Source organism: Entelurus aequoreus, linkage group LG06, assembly GCF_033978785.1.
Source record: "Entelurus aequoreus isolate RoL-2023_Sb linkage group LG06, RoL_Eaeq_v1.1, whole genome shotgun sequence".
Taxonomy (NCBI): domain Eukaryota; kingdom Metazoa; phylum Chordata; class Actinopteri; order Syngnathiformes; family Syngnathidae; genus Entelurus; species Entelurus aequoreus.
The window spans coordinates 44,022,173-44,048,896 of record NC_084736.1 but is presented as its reverse complement, the minus strand read 5'-3'; the positions used below and the strand labels follow the sequence as shown (position 1 = coordinate 44,048,896).

At 38.3% G+C, this 26,724-nt stretch overlaps 2 protein-coding genes across 7 annotated transcripts in view; one reads left to right on the top strand and one right to left on the bottom strand.

The window, feature by feature from the left end:
* The window catches only part of LOC133652231 (transducin-like enhancer protein 4), a 115,864-nt gene that overhangs the window by 53,276 nt on the left and 35,864 nt on the right, over positions 1–26,724 (top strand). For 2 of the 6 annotated variants that reach the window (XM_062050748.1, XM_062050746.1), the window contains exons 6-9: positions 788–862; positions 6,960–7,161; positions 7,463–7,479; positions 7,926–7,985. In XM_062050748.1, coding sequence (XP_061906732.1) covers positions 788–862; positions 6,960–7,161; positions 7,463–7,479; positions 7,926–7,985 — 354 coding nt within the window. The remainder of the gene's footprint in view (positions 1–787; positions 863–6,959; positions 7,162–7,462; positions 7,480–7,925; positions 7,986–26,724) is intronic. The other 4 variants (XM_062050751.1, XM_062050749.1, XM_062050747.1 and 1 more) reach the window with 3 other exon arrangements.
* LOC133652233 (uncharacterized) lies at positions 19,306–22,506 on the bottom strand. Its single transcript, XM_062050752.1, has 14 exons — positions 22,232–22,506; positions 22,044–22,138; positions 21,885–21,965; positions 21,632–21,751; positions 21,496–21,522; positions 21,299–21,379; positions 21,140–21,217; positions 20,741–20,805; positions 20,548–20,608; positions 20,410–20,460; positions 20,114–20,158; positions 19,965–20,029; positions 19,601–19,739; positions 19,306–19,351 (listed from the first exon to the last, which is right to left on the bottom strand). The coding sequence occupies exons 1-13, from the start codon at positions 22,329–22,331 to the stop codon at positions 19,616–19,618; spliced, it is 993 nt and encodes a 330-aa protein (XP_061906736.1). The 5' UTR covers positions 22,332–22,506; the 3' UTR covers positions 19,306–19,351; positions 19,601–19,615.

Sequence of the window (26,724 nt, the reverse complement as noted above, 5' to 3'; positions counted from 1 at the left end):
CAATATTCTACAACACAAATACAATGTTGAAACAACATGCTTTTGGACAACGTTTATTCAATGTCAGGTTATGACGTTGATTTGACCACTGAATTTTGGGCATTTCCCAAACAATATTCTACAACATAAATACAACGTTGAAACAACATGCTTTTTGACGACATTTATTCAATGTCAGGTTGTGACGTTGATTTGATCATTGAAATTTGGTCATTTCCCAACCAATATTGTACAACACAAATACAACATTGAAACAACATGCTTTTTGACCACGTTTATTCAATGTCAGGTTGTGACGTTGATTTGATCATTGAAATTTGGTCATTTCCCAACCAATATTGTACAACACAAATATAACGTTGAAACAACATGCTTTTTGACCACGTTTATTCAATGTCAGGTAGTGACGTTGATTTGACCATTGGAATTTGGTCATTTCCTAACCAACAATGTGGATCCAGCGTTAGACATCAACGTTGACTCAGTTTACAAATACAACTATTTTGCAATGTTGTTTCAAAGTAAGTTTTAAAGGACATGTACGTAAAATCAACGTTGTATCAATGTCTTGTGACTGCTGGGAAGTTAGTCTCACTGTGCCACGCTTTATGAAATCTTAGTAGTTACAGTCCATTGATCCACTGATAGAAGAGCTCATTTACAGTAAGTTGCAACCCTATGCATTAATGCTGAGAGTAATTAGGAGCTTTGTAGATAGAGACCACAACATTTTCAACCTTCTCTGTCACCCTTATGCGGAAGATTAATTCCCGATTTTGTGTCTCAGCATCAGCAGCAGGTGGTGCAAGCAGTGGAGAGGGCCAAGCAGGTCACCATGGCTGAACTCAACGCCATCATTGGAGTGGGTGTTTGTCTTTCTCGCACGTCATTTTTCTTCTGCAAAATATTTTGTTCTATTATATTTATACTTAAATTCAAGTTTCAGTCACATGCAGTGGTACCTCAGTTTTTGTACACCCCACTTTTTGCTGTATTCTGTTTAGAGATGGGATTCATGGCTCTTTGAAGGAAGCTAGGTCTTGAGGAGCTGTTCCTTTCAAAGAGACGTCCAAAAAACTGGCACATTACTAGTTTTTTTTTTTCTTAAATCAGGACCCAATCACCAGCAGCAGTTATAAGATAATGTGGATCAATATATTAAAATTTGCACCACTATTACTGTATTAATAGGAATGATTTTAAAAATATGTATACAGTACAAAATTGTACTACCATACCTGGTGTGCGTACACTTAAACTACTTAACATCAGAAGAATAAACCTAAAAAGGGAATTCTACGTTTCTTTGACTCTGAAACAGTTCGTAACTGTAAATCAGTTCTTGTTCACTTAAAAGAGCAGTTCAAAAGTCTCGATTAGTTTGCGAACGTCACATCTCTAATTTAGTTTTCGACAAACTAATCCGTTGCCTCCGCATATCATTCCGCCAAAACCAAGAACCTTATGCATTGGTGAGTCAATCTTGTCCTGTTACTAATACACTGCATCAGTCCGACTGTGTCTTCATCACAAAACATGCCCGTGTTGGACTGACTCAACTTCTTCCAGCCCCGTCGCTTCTCTATGATGTCATCTTTGGTTGACCCTGTAGTACTTCGTTAACACAGCGTGTAAACAGATTGTGCAAACAATAAAATTTGGTGTACTGTCAGTGGGCGTGTTGCATGTGATTTACGAAGACTGTGTGCGCTATTCATAACTGGTGCAGACCGCCTTATTTTAAATTTGCATGTACTAACGGGTCTTTCACCACAGAGATACTCGATCATTTTACTGCACATTCATGTTATCATACCGGTTTTGGTGTGTTTAAAAAAAAAGAAAAGCAAAAGACATATACCACTTTTTATGGGCATTTCAGAAACCAGCTGTGCATCTACAATGAAACCCACTTTCTTTTATTTCAATGCGCTCTCAGGAGCTGGCTGCGGCACTGACTGTGAATGTGAAGAAGAATATGCAAGAAAATGCACATTGCAAGTACAACGTTTGTAGTTATTTTCACATAGGAAATATATTAGTAATATTATCTTATATATGAAAAAACGTCATCAACAACAATGCTAATCAAGCAGACTTTGTGAGAGCCAACAACGATTATTTTGGGAAAAATTATGATCCAGGAAAACTTATATTTTTGAGCCCGAACACAAAGAGGATGAGCAATAAGTTTTGGGAAAATTAACCAAGTGCTAAATGGAAGCAGCTTTATTGTAACACTATAGCATTGCTATGTGCTAAACATAAAAACTAATCATAATAAACCATAATAAAACAAACACTAACTGTACAATTTCCACTCTTGCTGGGATCTCGACTGGCGGGTCATTCGCATAATTCCGTTTAGATGAAGTTTCACTTGCAATCCTCATGAAGAGTTAAAAAGAAAAAGTTGCCGCAACTCGCGTCTTTTGTAAAAAGATGTGAAAGTGGACCAGCCTGTCGGTCCGTGGCCACATTTATCTACTACCAGATGAGAGATGCATGAATTATTATCTAGAACAGGGGTCACCAACGCGGTGCCCACGGGCACCAGGTCGCTCGTAAGGACCAGATGAGTCGCCCGCGGGCCTGTTCTAAAAAAAAAATAAAATAAAATAAAAAAATTTTTTTTATTTTTTATTTTTATTTTTTTAAATTAAATCTAGATAGAGAAAACACAAGATACACTTTCAATCAGTGCATCAACACAAACAACCTCCCCCATGCACACTCATCCACATCCACTCACACAAAAGGGGTTATTTCTTTCTGCTACCAATATTCTGGTTCCCACAACATAGACAACACATCTGCAAGGGACACAGTCCCTGAAGCACACATGATTGTATAGGCTGCTGGTCCACTAACATTTTCATTAATTACTATTTTTTATGTCATTATTTTTATATTGTTTTACTTTCTTTTTTATCCAAGAAAATGTTTTTTATTTATTTATCTTATTTTATTTTATTTTTTTAAAAAGGGCCTTATCTTCAACAGACCAAGTTGTCAATGAAATTAGATTTGTTTAAAGGGTTTTTTAAACCAGGCCCAGTCCAGATAATGTCCAAGTCGGACTCAGCAACACACACCTTCATTCATGTACACAGAAAAAAATTAGGGAACACAACAGATTGCATATAATTTATAAACAAAATTACATTTTCAAAATAAGCATTTATGTACAGTCCAGATTATGTCCAGGTCACTCAAATTAGGGAACACAACAACAGATATCATATAATCTATAAACATAATTATACTTTCAAAATAAGCCTTTGAAGACTTCTCATCTTTTTTTTAATGTTTTTTGGCATCATTATCGTTTTCAACCATGTAACTTTCTAAAGTTAGAAAATACTGAATAAATATTTTAAAGAAAGTAAATCTAAGTGAATATCTGTTTTTGGCCTTAAAAATAAACATTTTACCGAGTACTATAATTAAATTGACTAAATCATGATTGTCAATGAACTCTCCTAAAATAACAGAAACCACATTAAGCTTCATAAACAAACCAATCCTTAAACACATTTTTTGAACTTCCACCCAAAACAAAGACACAATATGACAATACCAAAACAAATGCAGGGTGGATTCAGGCTCCTGACAACACAATCAGCAATCATCTGACTCTCTCATATTCCATAATTTTAACATTTTCCCTGTGGGTAAGAAGTTATAAATATTTTTTATTTGAAAATAACGATTTTGCACATCGATAGTGGTTTTATATATTAGTTTGAATATGGCATCCCATGGCAACGGGCAGTCAAAAAAGTCCTCCCATTTTCCATTTGTGTTGTATGAGGCAGCCTTCAAAGATTTCTTTATTAAATAAAAATTATATATTTTTCTATTTATTTTAGTTCCTTTTTGCCAACTAGAATTTCTTATAAGAGGTTTACAAACTAATAATTTAGTAGTTCCATAATTAATTATTTGTTTTCATCTTTTCCCAATTACTCCAGTTAGTTGATAAAATGAAAAGCTTGAGCAAGCATCACCATACATAGCTCTAAATTCATCATACTTCATAATTTTACCATTCTCATTGATAATATCATTGACAAAAATGATTCCTCTTTCAAACATATTTTTCCAAAAGAAAGGCTTTCCATCTATTACAATATTAGAGTTCATCCATATTAATTGCTGCAAAATATTGTCTCTTTTTTCTGGCACATAAAATTGAAAACACCACTATGAGTGGATTGTTTCCTTTATGTTTCCCAGCAGACTCTCTGGGAGGGGATCACTTGTAAAAAAGGATACAATTTATTTTGATACAGTACATGTTTTTTGTCCAACAGGACATTTGTGTACCACTCAATGTTTAAATACATCTTTGGAACAATTGATGCTTTTAAAGACAGACACATAGCTTCAAGGTTGAGAAGTTTCAGGCCCCCATATTCATACTCTTTGTACAAAACCTTTCTTTTAATCTTTTCTGGTTTGCCGTTCCAGACAAAATCGAAGACCCTCCGCTCATAAATCTTAAAAAAGTTTTGTGATGGAGCTGGTAATAACAAAAACAAATAAATAAATTGAGGAATAATTAACGCGTTGGCAATAGACATTTTACCATACAAGGTTAGGGATTTCCCTTTCCATAATTGCATAATTTTGTCCAGCTTTCTTAGTCGATTATCATAATTTACTGAGCCTAGATCTTCCAGATTTTCTGGGACAACAACACCAAGTATGTTAACTGGTCCATCTGTCCACAAAACAGGCACTTTGCATTCCATTCGAAAGGACGTTCCCTTTAGATTTCCGATCCTTAACATTTTACAATTATCATAATTAAGCTTAAGGCCAGATTGCTGTGAAAATATGTCCAAAAGATTAAGAAGGTTCCGCAAACAATGAGGAAAAATCTTATCTTTGTGAATCAGCCTTTTCTGACATGAACTTCATCAAGAACAAACACAGAACACGCCTCACTGATGCACATCTGCAAGACTCACTCAGAGTTGCAGTGTCAAGTTACACACCAGAGTACAACACACTAGTTAACAGCATGCAATGCCAGGCTTCCCACTAACTGACAAAGAAACAGATAACAGATTTGGTGTCCAGTTCAAAGTGTGACATGATTTACAAATTTGAGAGTTTACTTTTGTATTTTACATGAGTTATTATTTGTACAAACATGGTGCAAAGTAATTCATGATTTGTTAAAAAATGTTAGTGGCTAGCTAGTTAAAATGGGATATTGTGATTTCACAAGACTGTCTTAGAAGTGATCATTTAAAAATGTTAAATTTGAAAAATGTGCACTTAGAGAAAATATAAAAATAAAGTGTTGCATATTGATATTTATCTGTTTCTATATATATTTATTGTGAGAAATCATTAAGATGATCAGTGTTTCCACAAAGATAAATATCATTAATTATTAATAATAACAGAGTTAAAGGTAAATTGAGCAAATTGGCTACTTCCGGCAATTTATTTAAGTGTGTATCTAACTGGTAGCCCTTCGCATTAATCAGTACCCAAGAAGTAGCCCTTGGTTTCAAAAAGGTTGGTGACCCCTGATCTAGAATTTACTATGAGCAAGTGAGACGAAGCAAAAGCCAGCCGTGTGTCAGTGTGTCAACAATAGCAGCTTAAGCTAGCATTAGCTCACTGCTATCAATGCACTGCTAAAATAGTCAGGCTGCGTTAGCGCTAATAATAACAACATCACTCATATTTGGTTAATTTTCAGGTCATGACATGTAAATGGAGTATTGTTGGCGCTTTCTGGATGTTTTTAGAGGGTATAAGGGGCGCAAAAGAAGACCCTTGGTCTGTTGACTTAATTGTTAGCTATTTATTTACGATTTCAAATGCATAAATAAACCAAGCATATGTGTTCTTGTCTTACATAAGGATTGTGAATGATAAACAGCACATCTCTTTTACATTTTTGCGTACTTCCAGTATGACTGATCTAATGATATGGTCAGAGTGCAGAAGCGTTACTCCATTGACGTAGTATCTACGGGAATTGTCGAAGATATTCAGAGCGGAATATTCAAAATGGCAGACTTATTTTATGGCATTTCGTGATGTTTCTCTGGTATTTTCACATACTTTGCAGATTGTAAATACAATTGGATACGGTTTAATGGATACAATGAAACACAATTAAGCATATAAAGTAAATGTGTTTTTCCACTCTACAGATACTTTAAGTCATCCAGCAGCGATAAAATTATAAAAGCTGAATAGACGATCGGAATAATTTTTATTTATTTCTCACAGTCCAAATATGAGTGTTTACACTCACACGTAGGACAGAGGTTTCTCTGTCCATCTTCTGTCTTTGCAGCGCGAGCACCGAGTGTGTGTCAGTTTGCACACACATTTCAGAAGTGCTAAATAAAATGCAAAATAGTGCTCGCAAAACGGTGATGAGTGTTGCTAAATCGATTGCGCGTGCTAAATAGTATATATTTGCATCATCCCCTCCCAGTATTGTAGGCGTTTTGATGATCAGCATATGTTCTGCATATCACTTAACAGACGCAATCCTCTTTGCACACGTCTAGTAGGTCAGCTTTGCGTGTGTTCTCAAGTTTCCACGTGTTTTAGTACACGCAAATCTTTAGTAAATCAGGCCCTCAGTCTTTTTTTTTTTTGCCTACGGCTGAAGAGTAAGCCACCATGGGGGCCAAAAACATTCGCAAGTGTTAACACATTGTTTTTGGCATGTAAAACTAAAATTATATATGAAATGTTTTATAGCATCTAGAACTGTTTAATTGGATGTACATAATTTGTTGTGGGAAGAACACAAGTTTTTAGAAAGGATTACTAACGAGAACTGATGTGCCGCTGTATGTTAAGTTATCTGTTCTTCCGTTACCATATTTATTTAAATGTAGCATTAACATGATGTGTGCGTGTGTGTGTGTGTGTGTCTGTGTGTGTGTGTGTGGGTGTGTGTGTGTGTGCTGCAGCAGCAGCAGCTCCAAGCTCAGCACCTCTCCCACAGCCACGCCATCCCCGTCCCGCTCACGCCTCACCCAGCAGGTCTTCAGCCCCCCCTGGGCCCTGGCGCCGGTACTGCCAGCCTGCTGGCGCTCTCCTCTGCCCTGGGTCATCAGCTGCCCCTCAAAGACGAGAGGAAACACCAGGACAGCGCCGAAGAACACCCAAGAGGTAGGACACCTTCCTCCGTACTGTACTGTCGTTGATTTTGACATAGTGTGAAACAGGCGCTCAGTTATCTAACTCGTGTGCAAACACATTTGGCAGAAGATTAGAATGCATTAAGATGGTCTAGGTTTACCATGTTCGCCAGATGCATGTTTACTATTTTAATGAGCTGATGTTGATTCAAGGCAAACAGTTAATGAAGTTCTAGTGTTACCTCATGTTGCATCAGATGATGTGTGTGTGTGTTGGACTTAATTATGCTACTCATTTGAAATGTTTCTGTTTCCTTTCTCCTGCCTCACAGAGAGAGACTCAACTAAGGTATGTTATCTGTCTTCTTACAATCTGAAAATGTCATTTATTAAACAGTCCCTCCAGGATTTTGTTTAGATAAAATGCCTGAATTCGCTGCAACTTGTTCAAAAAGTTGCAGAAAAAGTTTTGATGTTTTGAGTTAGCACTGCGCGAATAAATAATATCACGATAAACACGTAATCGAATGCGTTCGGATAAAATGTTCGATAATTCAGAGACCAGAAGCGGCCGAGCAAGGTTGGTTGCATGAAAAAAGGCACTCTATCTCTGGTAACCGAGTAACGCAGGAAGTGATCACACCATGTAGCGCCAAGTTGACGTTTCGCGGTTGATTCTTTGCATGGAGTGAAAAAAGAAAGTAGAAATTAGTGCAAAGAGAGCAAATAAATTGTGGATAAAACAAAAAAAGTCACTACGACATAATGGCAGTTTTTTTATTTTTTTTCAAACAGACCGTTGTCAGACCAATGTGGACTATAAATTATGCAAGGTGCTCGTCTCCACCAAGAACGGTAATACCACACACTCACCTATTGTAGTCACGCTCACTCACCCTTTAGAGCAGTGGTCCCCAACCACCGGGCCGCGGACCGGTACCGGGCCGCGCAAGAAAAAAAAACAAAAAAACGTTTTTTTTTTTTTTTTATAAAATCAACATAAAAAACACAATATATACATTATATATCAATATAGATCAATACAGTCTGCAGGGATACAGTCCGTAAGCACACATGATTGTATTTCTTTATGAAAAAAAAAAATCCACTCACCACCCCTGGGACAAATTTTCAAGCGTTGACCGGTCCCCAGCTACAAAAAGGTTGGGGACCACTGCTTTAGAGCACAGCCTGGCATTAACCTTGCAGAAAATAGTTATTTACATTGTCATACTTTGCACTATTTTGTTACTCTTTATTAAGCATTTCATAAGTATTTCCAATTTTTGCAGCTTCATGTTAAGAAGTTTTTGTTAAGTGTTCAATGTGACTTTAGAATTGTATATACATTAAGTGTTTTCAATCCTTGTGTTGACATTTCCTTTCCATTGTACTTGAATAGCTGAGGGGATTTTATAATCAGAGGAAGATTACATTTGAAATATTTTTTTTTTACCTTTTTTCTCCTGGTACTTATTTAAAATATCAATAACTATTGATATCGACTGATATATAACACCTATTTCGTGATACAGTTTTCATCCTGTTGCCCAGCCCTATTTTAAGGCTTATTTTTTCATAACATTTATTTAATGTCATCCATTTTTTAGTCTCCCTTGATCACAGAATTTCAACATCAACTGCAAAACAACAATTTTTTACGTATTTTATACCACATACTTAAAAGTAGACACTTGATGGCAGTAAAAGCGCATACTCAGAGTTCTTTGACTACATTTACATTGCAGGTCAAAGTGGCCGAAATAGGATTTTTTCTAAATTAAATCTTTTCCTTCTGACTGTTTAGATTACAAGTAAAATGTGATCTTTATCAGAATCCAGTCTGAACGCACACAGGCCCCAGTGTGGCCCCAATGTGGCCTCGACGTCACTTGCATGCGATAAAGTGAAAACAAAGAAAGTTGACCATATTCCATAAATTAACTACTACTAAAAAATAAAATATAAGTAGCCAGACCTTAAAAATAAGTGTTTTTTACGTGAAAATAAATAAAAGTAGTGTATTTTCTGGATTATAGAGCGCACCGGGATATAAACTGCACCCACAAAATTTTAGAATAATTTTTTTTTTCTCCCATACATTAACCACACCAGACTATAAGCCGCAGATGTATAAAGTCGTGGTCAAAAATTTACATACACTTGTAAAGAACATAATGTCATGGCTGTCTTGAGTTTCCAATAATTTCTACAACTCTTATTTTTTTGTGATAGAGTGATTGAAGCACATACTTTTTTGTCACAAAAAACATTCATAAAGTTTGGTTCGTTTATGAATTTATTATGGGTCTACTGAAAATGTGACCAAATCTGCTGGGTCAAAAGTATACATACAGCAATGTTAATATTTGGTTACATGTCCCTTGACAAGTTTCACTGCAATAAGGCACTTTTGGTAGCCATCCACAAGCTTCTGGCAAGCTTCTGGTTGAATTTTTTGACCACTCCTCTTGACAAAATTAGTGCAGTTCAGCTAAATTTGTTGGTTTTCTGACATGGACTTGTTTCTTCAGCATTATCCACACATTTAAGTCAGGACTTTGAGAAGGCAATTCTCAAACCTTCATTCTAGCCTGATTTAGCCATTCCTTTACCACTTTTGACGTGTGTTTGTGGTCATTGTTCTGTTGGAACAACCAACTGCGCCCAAGACCCTACCTCCGGGCTGATGATTTTAGGTTGTCATGAAGAATTTGGAGGTAATCCTCCTTTTTCATTGTCCCATTTACTCTCTGTAAAGCACTAGTTCCATTGGCAGCAAAACAGGCCCAGAGCATAATACTACCACCACCATGCTTGACGGTAGGAATTGGTGTTCCTGGGATTAAAAGCTTCACCTTTTCTCCTCCAAACATATTGCTGGGTATTGTGGCCAAACATCAACATTTTTGTTTCACCTGACCACAGAACTTTCCTCCAGAAGGTCTTATCTTTGTCCATGTGATCAGCAGCAAGCTTTAGACGAGCCTTAAGGTGTCGCTTCTGGAGCAAGGGCTTCCTTCTTGCATGGTAGCCTCTCAGTCCATGGCGATGCAAAACACGCTTGATTGTGGACTCTGAGACCTGTGTTCCAGCAGCTTTCAATTCATTGTAGACCTGCTTTTTGGTGGTTCTCGGTTGACTCTTGATCATCCTGACCAATTTTCTCTTAGCAGCAGGTGATAGCTTGCGTTTTCTTCCTGATAGTGGCAGTGACAAAACTGTGCCATGCACTTTATACTTACGAACAATTGTCTGCACAGTTGCTCTTGGGACCATAAGCTGCTTTGAAATGGCTCCAAGTGATTTTCCTGACTTGTTCAAGTCAACGATTCATTTTTTCAGATCTGTGCTGAGTTCCTTTGACTTTCCCATTGTCGCGTTTGTAACCGAGTCTAATGACTGCATCACATGAGCCGTATTTAACCCTTGTGTGGTGTTTGGGTCTGTGGGACCCGTTTTCGATTTTTATTAAAAGAAAAATGATACAATTAATTAATTTTTCAAACTGAGACTCACTGGCTTTGGCTCATTTTCTGTAAAGAACATATATCAGAATACATATTTAATGAACACACACCATACACCCCCCCTACACATTTCTATTACATATAAGATGTCCAGGGTCCACTGGACCCGGGGCTAATAGAAGTGTGGAAATTTATGTTCTGTGTACCACACGCCCACACACACACACACACACACACACACACACACACACACACACACACACACACACACACACACACACACACACACACACACACACACACACACACACACACACACACACACAATAAATAAAAAAAGCTGGCTTTCACCACTGTGCCAATCTGACGGTCCAATTTAAAATCACTGTCAATACGAAAACCCAGGTTGGTGATCATGGGCTTAACGTACAAAGCCAAGGGGCCAAAGTCAACAGGGGGAAGCTCACAGGTACCACTAGGTCCAAACACTATTACTTCTGTCTTCTTTTCATTGAAGTTTAAGAAGTTTAGGGCCATCCAGGCCTTGATGTCATCAAGACAAGCAAGTAATGGCTGTATTGAAGAGGCATGATTTTTCTTTAACGGAAAATACATTTGTGTGTCATCAGCGTAACAATGAAAACAAATACCATGCTTTCTTAGGATTGAGCCCAGGGGAAGTAAATAAATAGAAAAGAGCAGTGGTCGTAAAACTGAGCCCTGTGGGACCCCACATGTTAAGGGAGCAACAGAAGATTCAGAACCAGCAACATTTACAGAGAAGGTCCTGTTAGTCAAATATGACTTCAGCCAACTCAGGGCAGTACCACAGATGCCCACTTGATGTTGTAGGCGGCTAATTAAAATATTATGGTCCACCGTATCAAATGCTGCTGTTAGATCGAGTAAAACTAAAATCACATGATCACCTAAGTCTGTTGCTCGAAAGATGTCATTAAAAACCCTTACTAATGCTGACTCGGTACTATGGAGGGGTTTAAACCCAGACTGAAAGACTTCTAAAATATCAGAGTCCTCTAAAAAAGTGTTTAACTGGGTAAAAACAATCTTCTCCAAGATTTTTGAGAGAAAAGGCAGCTTAGAAATGGGTCTAAAATGGGCTAAAACTGAACTTGATTTTTGATTTTTGATTTGATTGTAACTTTTCTACATCACCAAAATTAATTGATATGTGTTGCTGTATGTATACTTTGGACCCAGCAGATTTGGTCACATTTTCAGTAGACCCATAATAAATTCATCCATCCATCCATTTTCTACCGCTTGTCCCTTTTGGGGTCGCGGGGGGTCGCTGGAGCCTATCTCAGCTGTATGCGGGCGGTATAAAAGAACCAAACTTCATGAATGTTTTTTGTGACCAACAAGTATGTGCTCCAATCACTCTATCACAAAAAAATAATAGTTGTAGAAATGATTGGAAACTCAAGACAGCAGTGACATTATGTTCTTTACAAGTGTATGTAACTTTTGATCACAACTGTACCTTGTGAAATAAGTTATTTACACAGAAGCATTTTGTAAATGTATATTTACATTCCTTAATTTTTTCCAAACTGTGTCTGTAAAACAGCCGATCAAACAAAACAGACATCATCGTCATGGACCCACTAGCTGCAGAAGCTCGCTCTCCTATCTTCTAAACCAACTCAATGACTCCGCAGTGACGTCTTGGTGAATTTAAGAAATTGATACAATACAAACAGAATGTCATTGTAAGTTAATAATATTAACAACAACACTTGTAAACGTGTTAGCATAGTAGCTAATGCTAATGATGCTAGCTTCATTACATTACCATAGAATGTACAAATATGCATGAAAACACTCCTATAGACATTACTTACTTTTGACGGTTTAGAAAGTAAAAATTGTTTGTTATGCTGTAAAACTTAAAAACACAACATGAATGAAGAATCCATACGAGCAGAAACGCTATGGACGACAAGAAGACCGAACGCGTTCCCATACATATCAAACTATTTTGCTCCAGGGTGGTAGAGTGGCCGTGCCAGCAATCAGAGGGTTGTTGGTTACTGGGGTTCAATCCCCACCTTCTACCATCCTAGTCACGTCCGTTGTGTCCTCGGGCAAGACACTTCACCCTTGCCCCTGATGGCTGCTGGTTAGCGCCTTGCATGGCAGCTCCCGCCATCAGTGTGTGAATGTGTGTGTGAATGGGTGAATGTGGAAATACTGTCAAAGCGCTTTGAGTACCTTGAAGGTAGAAAAGCGCTATCAATCAATCAATCAATGTTTATTTATATAGCCCTAAATCACAAAAGTCTCAAAGGGCTGCTATACAAGTACAACCCATTTATCATTTATTATTATTTATTCTACAGGACAAAAAAGATGGAAACTTGGAAAAGCATGGAGGTATACAACTTCTTTATGTGTGGCTGGGTCAAAGAAAATTGTTATCAAGACGTTAACGAGTAGCGTGTTTCATCCGTCTTTATCGAAATATAACTAGAGATGTCAACACTGTATGTGCTGAAAAGTTTTGCTCACATTTTTTTTTTTTTATTTAGACTCGCCGAGTTGCTGCTTTTTAAAGCACTCATAGTGTGTGTTTAAGAAATACAAATAATATCAATACTTAAATGGGAAATGCTAAACATTAAAAGTATATCAAACAAACCTTTAACAAAGTGATCACCGCAAACTTGTGCGTTCTTGGACTCTGCTCCCTAGGACTGGAGTGCCTACTACTTTTCTCGTCGTCGTTTAATAAAATCTTGCTCTCTTCCGCCCTCCTCAATTACCTCTCGAGGAACTCTAAAAAAAACGTTTATCCTTTTCGCGATTTGAATGATTTGGACAGTCGAAAACAACACAGGCAAAGGGCAGTTTTTCTTCGAGAAAGGCTAAATGGCACCTCGTACCCATTGAGAACAGAGCTAGCTGTTACGGCAGGGTCGCATGTTAATGCACGGATCGTTTCCCCAAGATGCAGATGGAACTCCGGAGGCAGTGTGCAGGTAGGACAATGATTTATTTACCATAAATCAGTCAGGAAATACAACTCAACAGATAAGCATGCCAACAACATGTGAAGCTATGGCGAAGCTTAGTCCAAGAACAGGAATCACAAAAGTGTTCAACGTAACTTGTTGCATGAGCAAACAAGACAGCCGGACCGAATGTGGCGAAAGGCAGGAATAAATAGCACTCTGATTAGTGCCCGGGAGCAGGTGAGCGTCCCGAATGCTAATCAGAGGCAGGTGAGAATAATCAGCGCCCATGGCAACTAAGAAACACAAACCCAGGGGTGCTGAAAACAGAAATAAGGGCGCCAAACTAAAATAAAACATGATCCGGAAAACGGATCATGACACTAGCTTGACCACCAGGACGTGAGTCAAACGTGACGTAAAATCCAAGTAATAAAGGGTTGATGTGCATGTTTGAGTGCCACTCATTGGAAAAATTCCATTGGCAAAAACAATGCAGATTGGCCAAAACGTGCGGGGAAGTTACGGACATTGGACAAAGTTTTGTGGCCGGTATACTTCGCAGGGATCGGTTGCATTTACATGAACTAGCGTGATGGCGACATTGTGAAATCATGGAAGGACTCATGACAAAAATAGCTCCATTAAGAGCTCTATTATACTGATGAATATATTAAAACGTATAAATAAGGCACTGAGCATTATTACACAAGAAGCAAGTCTTTACTGCAGGTAATCAAGCTCGTCTTTTAAGATTTAGCAATGTGCAAATGGAGACACCAAAGAAAGGATGATGGTTAGTGAAGGGAGGAAGCGCCAAAGACAAACATTACAGCTTGTAGTAATTAGTCCCTTAAGCTGAGCCTTTTCCCAAGGCAAACATTTGGTTTGTTGAATACTCAATGAGCAGATTAGCATTTCTTTATTCCAGCAGCTCTACTCGGCGAACACACGCACACACATTTAGCAGGCTGCGTGTTTTCTAATGTTTGGTAGTAGGTGGAAACAGGAGGGATGGTTAATATGTTATCTCCGACCCCCCTCCATGTAGCCTATCCTCCTCCAAACACACTCGCAGCAGTGGGCGCTGTGATGGCTGCGATTAGGCGTGTGTATGTGTGCGTGCGTGCGTATGTGAGGTCTTCTGGAATCAGCGGCAAAGATTGGAAGACCAGAATGATGAATGCCTTTCATTAGTGCCCAGTGGGAGAAGGAACACACACATACACTAACACACACTCACACAGGCGTGCGCACTTAGGGATGCTCTTTGACATGGCGGCCAACAGTCACTTCATGAAACCAATAAGCCCCTTGTCAGTGGTCTACGGTTGCCTTGGCAACAGTCCATCGGGTACAGTGTGTGAAATTCACGAGCCTCTGTGGCTTAATGTCCTTGGTGTTAGCGCCTGGCACGCTGATAACGCTACGTAGGCGTAAATGGCAACACACCACATGTTGTGGTGGTGGTGTGTTCAAGGACTGCAGGTGCTGGGGATTCTCGTTGGGGCTGATAGATAGATTTGTTTTTTCAGGATCATTGACATACTCATAAAAGTGAGTACTGTTGTGCTCGTAGTGTGAAAGCTAGACAACTTGAAGTATAGTTGACACACAAAAACGTGTGCGTCGTTTATTCATCAAAGCACAAGCAAGAATGAACGCTTTCATCACAAACACTCAAATATCGCGGGAACAACAAACCCCCACCTTTGTGAGAATCTACTGACGGCCACTTAAAGGGGCCGCGCCGAATTACTCGCTCTTAACTGCACACAAAGAACAACATTGTCATGTACACAATAGAACAGTACAGTGAATGATGATGACAAAGTCAAATAACAGGTGTGGTGAATTATGTCCTTAAATCAACCGCTACAGTACCGTATTTTCCGGACCATAGGGCGCACCAGACTACAAGGCACACTGCCGATGAGCGGGTCCAGTCAGGTCTATTTTCATATACCTGTATAAGGCGCACCGGGTTATAGGGCGCATTAAAGGGTTCATATTATTTTAATTTTTTTTCTAAATGGAAAACACTTCCTTGTGGTCAACATAACATGTAATGGGGGTTCTTTGGTCAAAATGTTGCATAGATTATGTTTAACAGATCATCTTCAGGTCACTTTCTGACAGTCGCTTCAGGATGAGCCATTTTGTGGGCGGTCTTATTAACGTGGCTCACGTTTGACAGCATCTTCTCCCCGTCATCTTTGTTGTAGCGGTGTAGCTTTCAAGGATGGGAGTGGAAGAAGTGTCAAAAGCTGGAGCTAACTGTTTTAATGACATTCAGACTTTACTTCAATCAATAACGGAGCATTATCTCCTCATCCGGAAACAACAAAAATGGGTCCTGTGAAAAACCGTCTGACCGGAACTCTCTAATAACTAAAGTTCCTTGGGTGATTAATGCAAACTCACTACACCGGTAAGTTTTAGCGCTTTCATGACGAGTTTACTGACAGATATACAGTAAGTAAGAACTTTACACTACTTTATATTAGAAAGGGCAACAGCGGAGAATGAATGTCCCATAACAAGAAGATATAGAAAAAGAAGAAGCTTATCGACCACGGACTACAAGGGCGGACGCGCGCTAATTTTCAGGACTTATGCAGATCCCAAATACAGGTCAGCAAGTACCACAAGGTAAGAAAAGTTGCATATTGCAAAACAAAACGCCAGATAATGTCTTACCTTATACACACACCATTATGATACTCGTATGTTGAAGCACAGTTCAATCAATCAATCAATTGATGTATTGTCATTGTCATAATAACACTCAAGTCATACATGTCAACGAGATTTTGTTTGAGATAGATAGATAGATAGATAGATAGATAGATAGATAGATAGATAGATAGATAGATAGATAGATAGATAGATAGATAGATAGATAGATAGATAGATAGATAGATAGATAGATAGATAGATAGATAGATAGATAGATAGATAGTACTGTATTGATTCTTTCAGGAGAGTTCCCTCAGGAAAATTAAAAGGCTTTGTCTAGCGGCATAGAAACTGCATTAATGTGCAGGTTGACCCTAGTTTACATTAGCATTGTCAAGAAGATCGTGGTACGAGGGGGTACAATCCATCAAGCGGTGCGGCATCATAGCTTACCAAAGTCGTACTAAAACATTTTGATAGATTTTTGAGCGCTGTGTGTAATGTTCTATATTTTCAATGGAACATTTAAATTGTTGGTGTTGTTTACTTAAATCATATTGCAGTTTACACATATCTCTTATGTGTGACTGCCATCTACTGGTCACACTTATCATTTAACCCTGTATCAAATAAAATTTATTCGAGGTCGGTAAACACAACCAAAATTATTCCGTACATTAGGCGCACCGGGTTATAAGGCGCACTGTCGAGTAATGAGAAAATGAAAGGATTTTAAGTGCCCTTATAGTCTGAAAAATATGGTACACATATTTTCATAAGATAATACTATAAAAATTAATCTTGGATATATTTTAAAGAGTGATTCTTAGCTGGTGGGTTGAGACCAGAGGAAGGTCGTAAGGTAGCTGTAAATCTTTGGGCACCTAACCAATCGATCCGATTGCTGGGGCGGGGATTTGATTCAGAATCGATTCTCGATTTCACATGGTTCTGGATTCAAACCGATTCTCGCAATGTGTTATTTGGTATGATAATTATAATGAAACTTTTTCAAACGGGTTACAGGTCAGAAAAGATCTTTCTGGTTGCATGGAATGAAATAAAAAAGTTTTTCTCATAGAAATAAAAATAAAAAATCAAATTTGGAAAATTATGAATAGATTTAAAGTAGGGATGAATAAGAATCACGATTTGGAAGTGAACCGTTTTTAGTAATGTGCCACTTTTACTCAGTTACATTTACTTAAGTAAGTTTTTGGATGAATTGCAATATGTAACATACTTTTTACTTTCCCTTAAGTATTTTGGTGATGAAAAACAATACTTAACTACGTTTCAATCTGATTGCTACATTTATTTATAATCTATTGATTACCGCTTGCAAAGAGAGAGAGAGACTTCCTCCATCGGGCTCTGTCACATGACTCCCTTTTACCAATCCAACGACGCCCGGTAGTTTTTTATTGACCATTTCAAGGCTCTGTCACGCCAATTTTCTTCCCATTACAAAAACCTTCCTACCTCCCATTTACTTCCGGGGTCATTTCCGCTTACGTCATTTCCTCTTACGTCATTGACAGCGATCGATAGCACTTCGTTTGACTCTTTTTTATAATACAGCGTTAACAAAACATCTGTATTAATCGGACAAGTATTAATCTGACAAATTAACTTGAGGATATTCCTGACTGCACATTTGACTCGTGGACATATGCGGAAATGAATAACAGTGTACAATAAGTTAATTCATTATCAATCAACATTATCAAACTTTATTAAAACTAAATTTATTCACATACTGTATACACATACTGTACATATACATTCGCTGTACACACATATACACATACTGTACATATACATTCACTGTACAAGCACACATATACACATACTGTACATATACAAGTACATATGCACACATACACTCATGCACATAATCACGTTTCATCAAACATATATTAACGTCGTTGCCCTAGGGTAAACTGGGTATAACACATGGCACACTGACAAAGCTTAACCTATTGTTACTATAACAATCTACAAGGTTAATGTAGGTTGCTTCTCTTTTTTCCCCTCCATTTTTCTGCATTCTTTCGTATCTCAAGTTATCATTACGTATATGTATTGTTTCATTGGAACAATTGTATTGTTGATAATAAAGGTAAAGTATTGGTATTGTTTATTATCAATAGCACTATTTCTATTGGTATTCATATTGCTCCATTTTTAGTGTAATAATGCTCATTGTCATTTCTGTATTTTTTTATTTTATTTTCGCTAACTGCTTATTTGCTATTATTTTACCATCATATTTGTACATGTCGTATTTGCTGATGTTGCTCTGTTGTTGTTGTTGTGTTTGCTGTTGTTGTTTTTGTCTCTCTGTCTCATCCCCCTCTTGTCCCCACAATTCCCCCCTCTGTCTTCCTTTTTCTCTCTTTCTATCCCCTCCTGCTCCGGCCCGGCTGCACCAAATGATGATATAAATACATTTAATAAAGTCAAAATACAAGTAAGGCAACAAGAGAAGTATCCTACACTTCTCTTTTGTAAAGTAAATCTGAACAGCCGATATGGGCATCTACATCTGCTATATGATTTGCCCGAGAAGCTGGGCAGGACAAAAAAAACTAAATTTATTCGTTAAATTCAGTTTTTTTTAGTTTTCTGTGTAAGTGAACTAAATTAAAATGACATTTATGTGCACATATGTACCTCAGTGAAGTCAGATGACCCGTGGTCAGACAAACGACAATATTTTGAATAAGAACATAAAAATAAAGAAAAACCTTGGGTATTTCTTCAAGACTTTAAGATGAGGCAAAAAACTGCAATGTAAAAATAAGTTAATTCATTATCAAACTTTATTAAAACTAAATGTATTCGTTAAATTCAGTTTTTTTTAGTTCTCTGTGTAAGTGAACTAAATTAAAATCACATTTATGTGCACATATGTACCTCAGTGAAGTCAGATGACCCGTGGTCAGACAAACGACACTATTTAGAATAAGAACATACAAATAAAGAAAAACCTTGGGTATTTCTTCAAGACTTTAAAATGAGGCAAAAAACTGCAATGTAAAATGATTTTTTATTGTTTACAAATGTTTTGTTCCAAACATTGCGCGAGCTGCACCTAAAGAATGGGGAACACAGATAAAGGACAAAGCGTCAATTATAATCACAAGTGGGGGTCACCTCAGAAGTACACATGTTATAGTGAAAAGCTCTTAAACCACATCAAGGTACAAACCAATAAAGGTTATTAGATTATTATTTTTGAACCAGTTATTTTTTCCCCCAGCTTACATATTTCTCCAATAATTTTTTTTTATGGAGCAACATAGGTATGATACAATTTATTCACTTTTGTGTCATGGCATACCAGTACTGTATTCAGTTATTTTTTGATGACGCAGTCGATGGCCTGGACTGAGTTTCTGGATACCCTAAACACTGGCTGAAGAATGCCCTGCAATAGGCCGCTCGCCTTGTCTGTCCAATAACAGAACCTCTGGCCATGCCTTTGGGGAAATTGAAGAAAAGCTCTTCAGATTACAGTTACTAATCCATCCATTCATCCATTTTCTACCGCTTGTCCCTTTTTGGGGTCGCGGGGGGTCGCTGTAGCCTATCTCAGCTGCATTCGGGCGGAAGGCGGTGTACACCCTGGACAAGTCGCCACCTCATCGCAGGCAGTTACTAATCATGATAAACAATACATCAGATATTTCAAGAAGTTGTCCTACCCTTCAATGCCAAAGCGCTCCATTAGAAGGACACACCACCAACGCCGGATTGACTGCATGTCCAGCTAGAGCAGATATAACAATGAGTTCATTATTTTTACCTCTCAGAGCCGCTTATTTTGAAATCTTTTAAATATCTAAATACTTACCACACTGTAGTGAAAAGTAGTGTCCGTACAGAGCCAGAGGGAGTACTAAAAATAGAAAATTGTAATTTTTCTGAGCACATGTAATAATTGTGTAATGAAAAAAATATTTCTCTACTTTGTAATAATCTACTAAATTGATGAAAAGAGCCGCCAACATCAATACTGGAAATGTGATGGATAGGAATATCTCTGGAAGCAATAATTGCAACCAAATAGTTTTGTAATTTGATGCTGTGTTTCACATCATTGTGGGGGAAGTTTAACCTACACTTCTTCTTTAAAAATGCTCAACTTACCATGAGCATGAAAACACCACAGTCATTCCCCGAGGTCTGGCGTGGGATCTCCTGGTAATATACATTAGCACCATGAAAATGTATACAGCCTTTGGGTTTACTAGAAGAAATGTATATTTTATAGAGTAAACCTATTACCTGCATGTCTTTTCCAGTGAGCTCACTCCAGCTTCCTGGGACGATGTGCTGCGCAATGCTCCTGCAGTAAAAAAGCCAAATGTGAATAAAATAAAATGCAATAAGCCACTTGGCATATTAAAACATGAAGACAAATTGTAAATAAACAAGTGAAAATTCTATTAGAACACTGCCAAAGCATGAACAAAATCACGTTTCACCAGTACTGGTCCATGACTCTGTGGTAGGGGACCCCTGTTGCACACCACTGGAACATGGCTAGAATGGGAACATAGCCGAAAGAAGAACATGTCTAAAACATGAGCATAGCGGGGAAGGGATAGATGACTAGAACAGAACCATAGCCAAAACCAGAACATGGCTGGAACAAAAAGTGGCCAAAATAGAACTGTGGCCAGGATTATTATAAAGGGACCTAAAGATGGCTCATCACCAAAACCAGATGGCCAAAGGGCAAACTGAGAGTCCAGCAAGAGAATTTCTCTCTTTGCCGGCCTCAACACCTACAATGGTCAATGCAGAAAGAGGCATAAATAATGTAATTGCACAAGAATTATAAGATATCTCCAGTATTTTTCTTTTCAACACTTACACAGAGAAGGTAATGCTCTGGCCCGTTGTGCTTGCTCCACGCTGGGAAGAGGAGTGCATCCTTTAGATGTGCATCCCTCTGTTGTAAACATTTATGAATATTTTAGAAAGAAATTTCAGATTAGTGTAGCTATTATCATTCAAATTTCATTGTACTCACTGGAAGGCTTGACATTGGATCGACGTCTTTGTGCTTCCACGTTGGTACAATATACATGTTGGCAATGAAGACATCTTTGCCCTATAACAATTTTGAATCCAAAAACATGAGGATTTGTGAGGTTTTATATTAACCATTGAATCGGATTTTTTAATGACTAAAAGCAGCCTCTGTTGTGCAGCTCTAAGAAATCATACATGTCTCTGAGCAGCTTCCTGAACCAGCTGGAGGCAAGCATTTCCCATCGGTCATCACATTACAGATGTAACAAAGTTATACATATCCATGGAATAAGCAGTCAAGTGAAACAAACATAACAGTTACAGTACTGACCGTGGAGTCCATGTCTCTGGACAACCCGAGAGACCAAAACTCTTCTCGGGTTAAACACACCCCTCCCTCTTTAACGATCAGTTCCATAGCTGGACGATCGCAGGCCAAAACATACTCGAGCTGTTCATGAGAAAATGTTACATTACTCGACTTGAAGATAACCTTGGCCACTTCACAAAGCAATAAATGTATATATTTTTAATCATATACTGGCTCCAATGTCAAAATTTTACTCAATTTGAAACCTGCTCACCAGTTGTTTCTGGTCGGGGTGCAGCTCCTTTTTCCAGGGTGATGTGGGGCCAGCATATGTATGGTTTGTGAAACAATGACACTGGACATGTGTCAATCATACAAATAGTTAGAAAGCTACATGTATGGACACATAAACACTTTTTTTCTGAAAAAGTACCTCAGTTTCCTCCTCCGATGATGAAGTCAGCATTTCAGCATCTCCTGGAAGCACAGGGGCTGAAGGGGAATCCTTTGGCCAGCCAGGGCGAGTCCCTAAATGAGAGAGGAGGCATATTATGATACAGGGGATGGATATTAAGATCTCTGAACAAAAATTGCCTTTAAACAGCATTCAGTTTGACATACTCGGGCGCAGAGGTTTCAGTGATGCATACGGGGTCATCATATGCTTGGGCTTTCTATCCAGGGTCTCCAGCCTAACCATATTGTTTGGAATAACCTCCATAACTCTGTAACATCAAGGGAATGAGTTCTGGCTTGGTCATCACCAATATGACAATCATGAAACATTTTACCAGTAACGTTGTGGTTAGAATTCAATATTGCATTCAAGCATGTGAGTACATTCAGACTGAATTACAATCCTAGAGTACAATAGTCAAAGACCACCATTTACTTGGTTTCCAATCAAATAATTGTTTCTTTGCAAATGTTTTCACAGATAACAATCAAACAGATGTATTGAGCTGGAAATAGAAAAAAAGCCATCAGCGATACTTTTGGTATGAAATGTAATGGGACATTAGATAAGCATACCTGTAGATGGTCTGGTTCCAGTTTGGGTCCATGGTTCGCCCAGGTCTCCCTTTCTTCCTCACATCCTTCTTGAGGACCTCCATTCCAGGTTGGATGATGAAGCGCTTGACCCCCTTCTTCATCCTCTGCCGGTATGACAATTTCTGTCTCTCTTGGGCCCTCTCCACATTGTTGATCACCTTAATTGATTCAAGATGTTTAGATTACAGAGCATTTAAAGAAAAATAAATAACTAAATATTAACCAGTAGCCATTAAGTAATCATCCTTCAACAGTACCCGTTGTCATACATCAACGTAATGAGTACCTTTCCAAAAACGTCCTCATCCTGGCCAACTCGGAGCTGCACAAAGGCCTCCAGAGAATCAGCCTGGTCAAGAGCTGCCATCACCTCAGGACACTCAGTTGTAACCTTTAACACATTGAAAGACAACACAGACTTTTAAGTATGAATTTATGGCTACAAAGACACTTTCATCTACACAGGAGCGTATTGTTTTGTTCAAAAGGCTGTGGTTATATTAGGGTCCTGGAATGTATGAATGGCACGAATATCATTTCTTATGGGAATATTTGTCTCACAAAATGAGTTTCACATAATGAGCTCGTCTAGGAATGAAATGAACTCGTATTGCGAGGTACCACTGTGTAACGAGCACTCATTTTGATTTGACCTACATAGAGCTAAATAAAAACAAACCACCTACCTCCGTAAACATCCGTGCCTCTCGACCAAACATCAGGCGGAAGGGGGAGTACCTGGTCGATGCCTGTACACAGGTGTTATGGGCATACACTATCTCCCTGAGGTTGTCCTCCCACTTCTCCTGTTGGCCCCTGATGGTCTTCCCAATAGACACTTTAAGGGTTTGGTTCGTCCTCTCATCAAGCCCATTGGTCTGGGGGTGGTATGCTGACGAAACCCGATGTTCAATGCCCAACTCCTTGAAAGCTTCTAGGAGCTTGCTTACCCAATCCAATGTGTCCTGTGTGATGGACCGCCAATAAAACCGGGGAGCAATCTTCGCTTGCATCCTCCGTGGTCCAAAATGGCCTGCATGGGCTTCGGTTAACACAGCCACTTTCTCCTCCTCTGTCAAAATGACCCTTCTGTTCCCATGGTACAGGACCTCTTCTACACAGGACAGCAGCACACACAATATTGTAGTGAAATGGTTTCAACAATAATGTTGATTTAAAGTACAGACATTTAACAGTATTATATATTAATTAATATTAGTGAAATAGTTTCAACAATAATGTTGATTTAAAGTACAGACATTTAACATTGTTATATATTAATTAATATTAGTGAAATGGTTTCAACAATAATGTTGATTTAAAGTACAGACATTTAACATTATTATATATTAATTAATATTAGTGAAATGTTTTCAACAATAATGTTGATTTAAAGTACAGACATTTAACATTATTATATATTAATTAATAATAGTGACATGGTTTCAACAATAATGTTGATTTAAAGTACAGACATTTAACATTATTATATATTAATTAATATTAGTGAAATGGTTTCAACAATAATGTTGATTTAAAGTAGTACAGACATTTAACAGTATTATATATTAATTAATATTTTTTGCACGTTACCACGAAGACAGAAGTTCCCAGACTGAAGTTCCCAGCAGCGGCCCCAACACTCCGCTTGAAATGTTTCCAAGCCTGCTGGTGTTTGACATAAGTCCCCTGGGAAAGATAAAGACAAATATCATTCAGTGACACCACCATTTTCAGGAGATTTGGATTCTATCGATCGCTGTCAATGACGTAAGAGGAAATTACGTAAGTAAAAGGAAATGACGTAAGAGGAAATGACCCCGGACGTAAATGGGGGGTAGGAAGGTTTTTGTAATGGGAAGAAAATTGGCGTGACAGCTCCAATAACTTCACATCGAATATACCACTTTGCAAATATTTTGCATATTTTGTGTTTTTGCCATAAAAAAAACAAGGTTTAAAGAGCATAAAAATTTAAACTTTTTATCGACAGATCTGATCTAAATATTTAAGCGTTGAAAATATTTTTTATATATGACTTATTTTCATGACTGAAAACCTTCCAGGTCCCCGGGACCAAGCTTTAGGGGAGCCCTAAAGGTTAAAAAAGATCTATTATATTGGTTTTGAAATTTGAAAAATATCAAAATGGCTCCCACATGCTTTGATTTTTACGTAACCCTCAGTGGCAAAAGTTTGGACACGCCTGGTATAGATTTAGTCTCCACTGAAAATGACTACAAGCATCCATTATTGTAGTGTCCTGTAGTTCCTTGGTGCAATTCCTCACACATGGGCATGCAAGAGTAAAATAATCTACCGAAGTGTATTCAACTCTGGGATGTCTCCCAGATGAATGAAAGTGATTGTTTTGACCTGCCTGGCTCGGTCTGACAGTGGGTAGAGTGGGGGTCATCGTGTCTCGTCAGTGGAAATTAATTTTCCCTGATGTTATTGAAAGCACTAATCTCTTGGCCAATTAATGTAATCACAGCGGAGAGCATCAACCTGCTTCACTGCACTCCCTGACACACACACACGCACACACACGATGAGCAGTAAAATGTAAACATGTACAAGTGCTACACACACACACACATACACACAAGAAGAATCCTTGTCATCAACACTTGCATCACGGCAAAGGGCAGCAGAAAGGTTGCAAGCGTGAGTTAGCGGAAAGGTCGAGTTAAAGGTCCTGCTTCTTTTCTCTTCTGTCTGTTGCTTGTCTGCCGGCGAAGCAGCGCTTCCCGATGAGACGCAATTGATGGGTGATAAGTGATCAGGACGGGTGGCCATTTTTACAGTTTTCGCAGTAAAACTATTCAAATGCACGGGGCACTTTTCTTTCATTGAGTCCGAACAGAATTGCATATTGTTGTTTTCACGTTCACACAACTCCCACTTTTTAATACCACCTTTTCCAACCTTTTTTCTTTCGATTGCTTCTCCCACTTTTTTCAACTGATTTCCAACATCAAAACATTCCACTTCAGGCTATTTATTTTTCATGTCCTGGATTCCTCACTTTTACAGGGGTTTCAAACTCATTTTAGCTGAGGGGCCGCATAGAGGAAAATCTGTGCACATGCGCGCCGGACTACTAAAATCATGGCTTTAAAACTAAAAAAATAAAGACAACTTCACATTGTTTTTTTGTCTCACTTTGGCCTAAAATAAAACAAACACATTCTGAAAATATTACAATAAAAATATAGAAAAAATACTGGCAGCAGTAAAGTTTAGATCCATGGTAAATGGTAAACGGGTCGTACTTGTATAGCGCTTTTCTACCTTTTTAAGGAACTCAAAGCGCTTTGACACTATTTTCCACATTCACCCATTCACAAACACACATTCACACATTCACACACTGATGGCGGGAGCTGCCATGCACGGCGCTAACCAGACCCATCAGGAGCAAGGGTGAAGTAGTCATGAAGGAAAGACGAAAATGAATACATTTTTATAACTGGATACATTTACATATGCATAAATATTTGTTTTCTTTTGTATTATTTTTTTAATTAATTAAGTAACGTTTATGACAACCTTTTTCCAAAACACAATATAGAATGTGAGATATAACTGGATAATGCATACATTTATCATTTGTTTTCAAAACGCTTACAAAAAAGTGGGACCCCAAAAATGTACTATGGGACCCCATTTTAATGACTTGATGGGGTCCCTGGGACCCCATTTTGAAATTTCCTAGCGCCAACACTGATGGAGTAATAATGCGTGCAAAACAGAAGCAGGCGGCTGTGGCCCACGGGCTGGTTCTAATACATAGATGATGTTTTACAGATCATCTTCAAGTCGCTTTCTGACAGTCTCTAAAGCAGGGGTCTCAAACTGCTCGTGTATATTGTAGCCCGGAAGAGTTAGGGCTGCATGGGATTCTGGGTATTTGTTCTGTTGTGTTTATGTTGTGTTACGGTGCGGATGTTCTCCCGAAATGTGTTTGTCATTCTTGTTTGGTGTGGGTTCACAGTGTGGTGCATATTTGTAACAGTGTTAAACTTGTTTATACGCCACCCTCAGTGTGACCTGTGGGG

What these genes read in the sequence shown, in the direction of transcription:
- LOC133652233 (XM_062050752.1), bottom strand. Translation starts at nt 22,331, where the DNA reads ATGGAGGTTATTCCAAACAATATGGTTAGGCTGGAGACCCTGGATAGA. An exon ending in AGGAAGCTGCTCAGAGACAT is followed by an intron (nt 21,380 to 21,495) that starts GTATGATTTCTT and finishes AAATTGTTATAG; the next exon opens with GGCAAAGATGTCTTCATTGC. An exon ending in CTACTTTTCACTACAGTGTG is followed by an intron (nt 20,030 to 20,113) that starts GTAAGTATTTAG and finishes TATCTGCTCTAG; the next exon opens with CTGGACATGCAGTCAATCCG.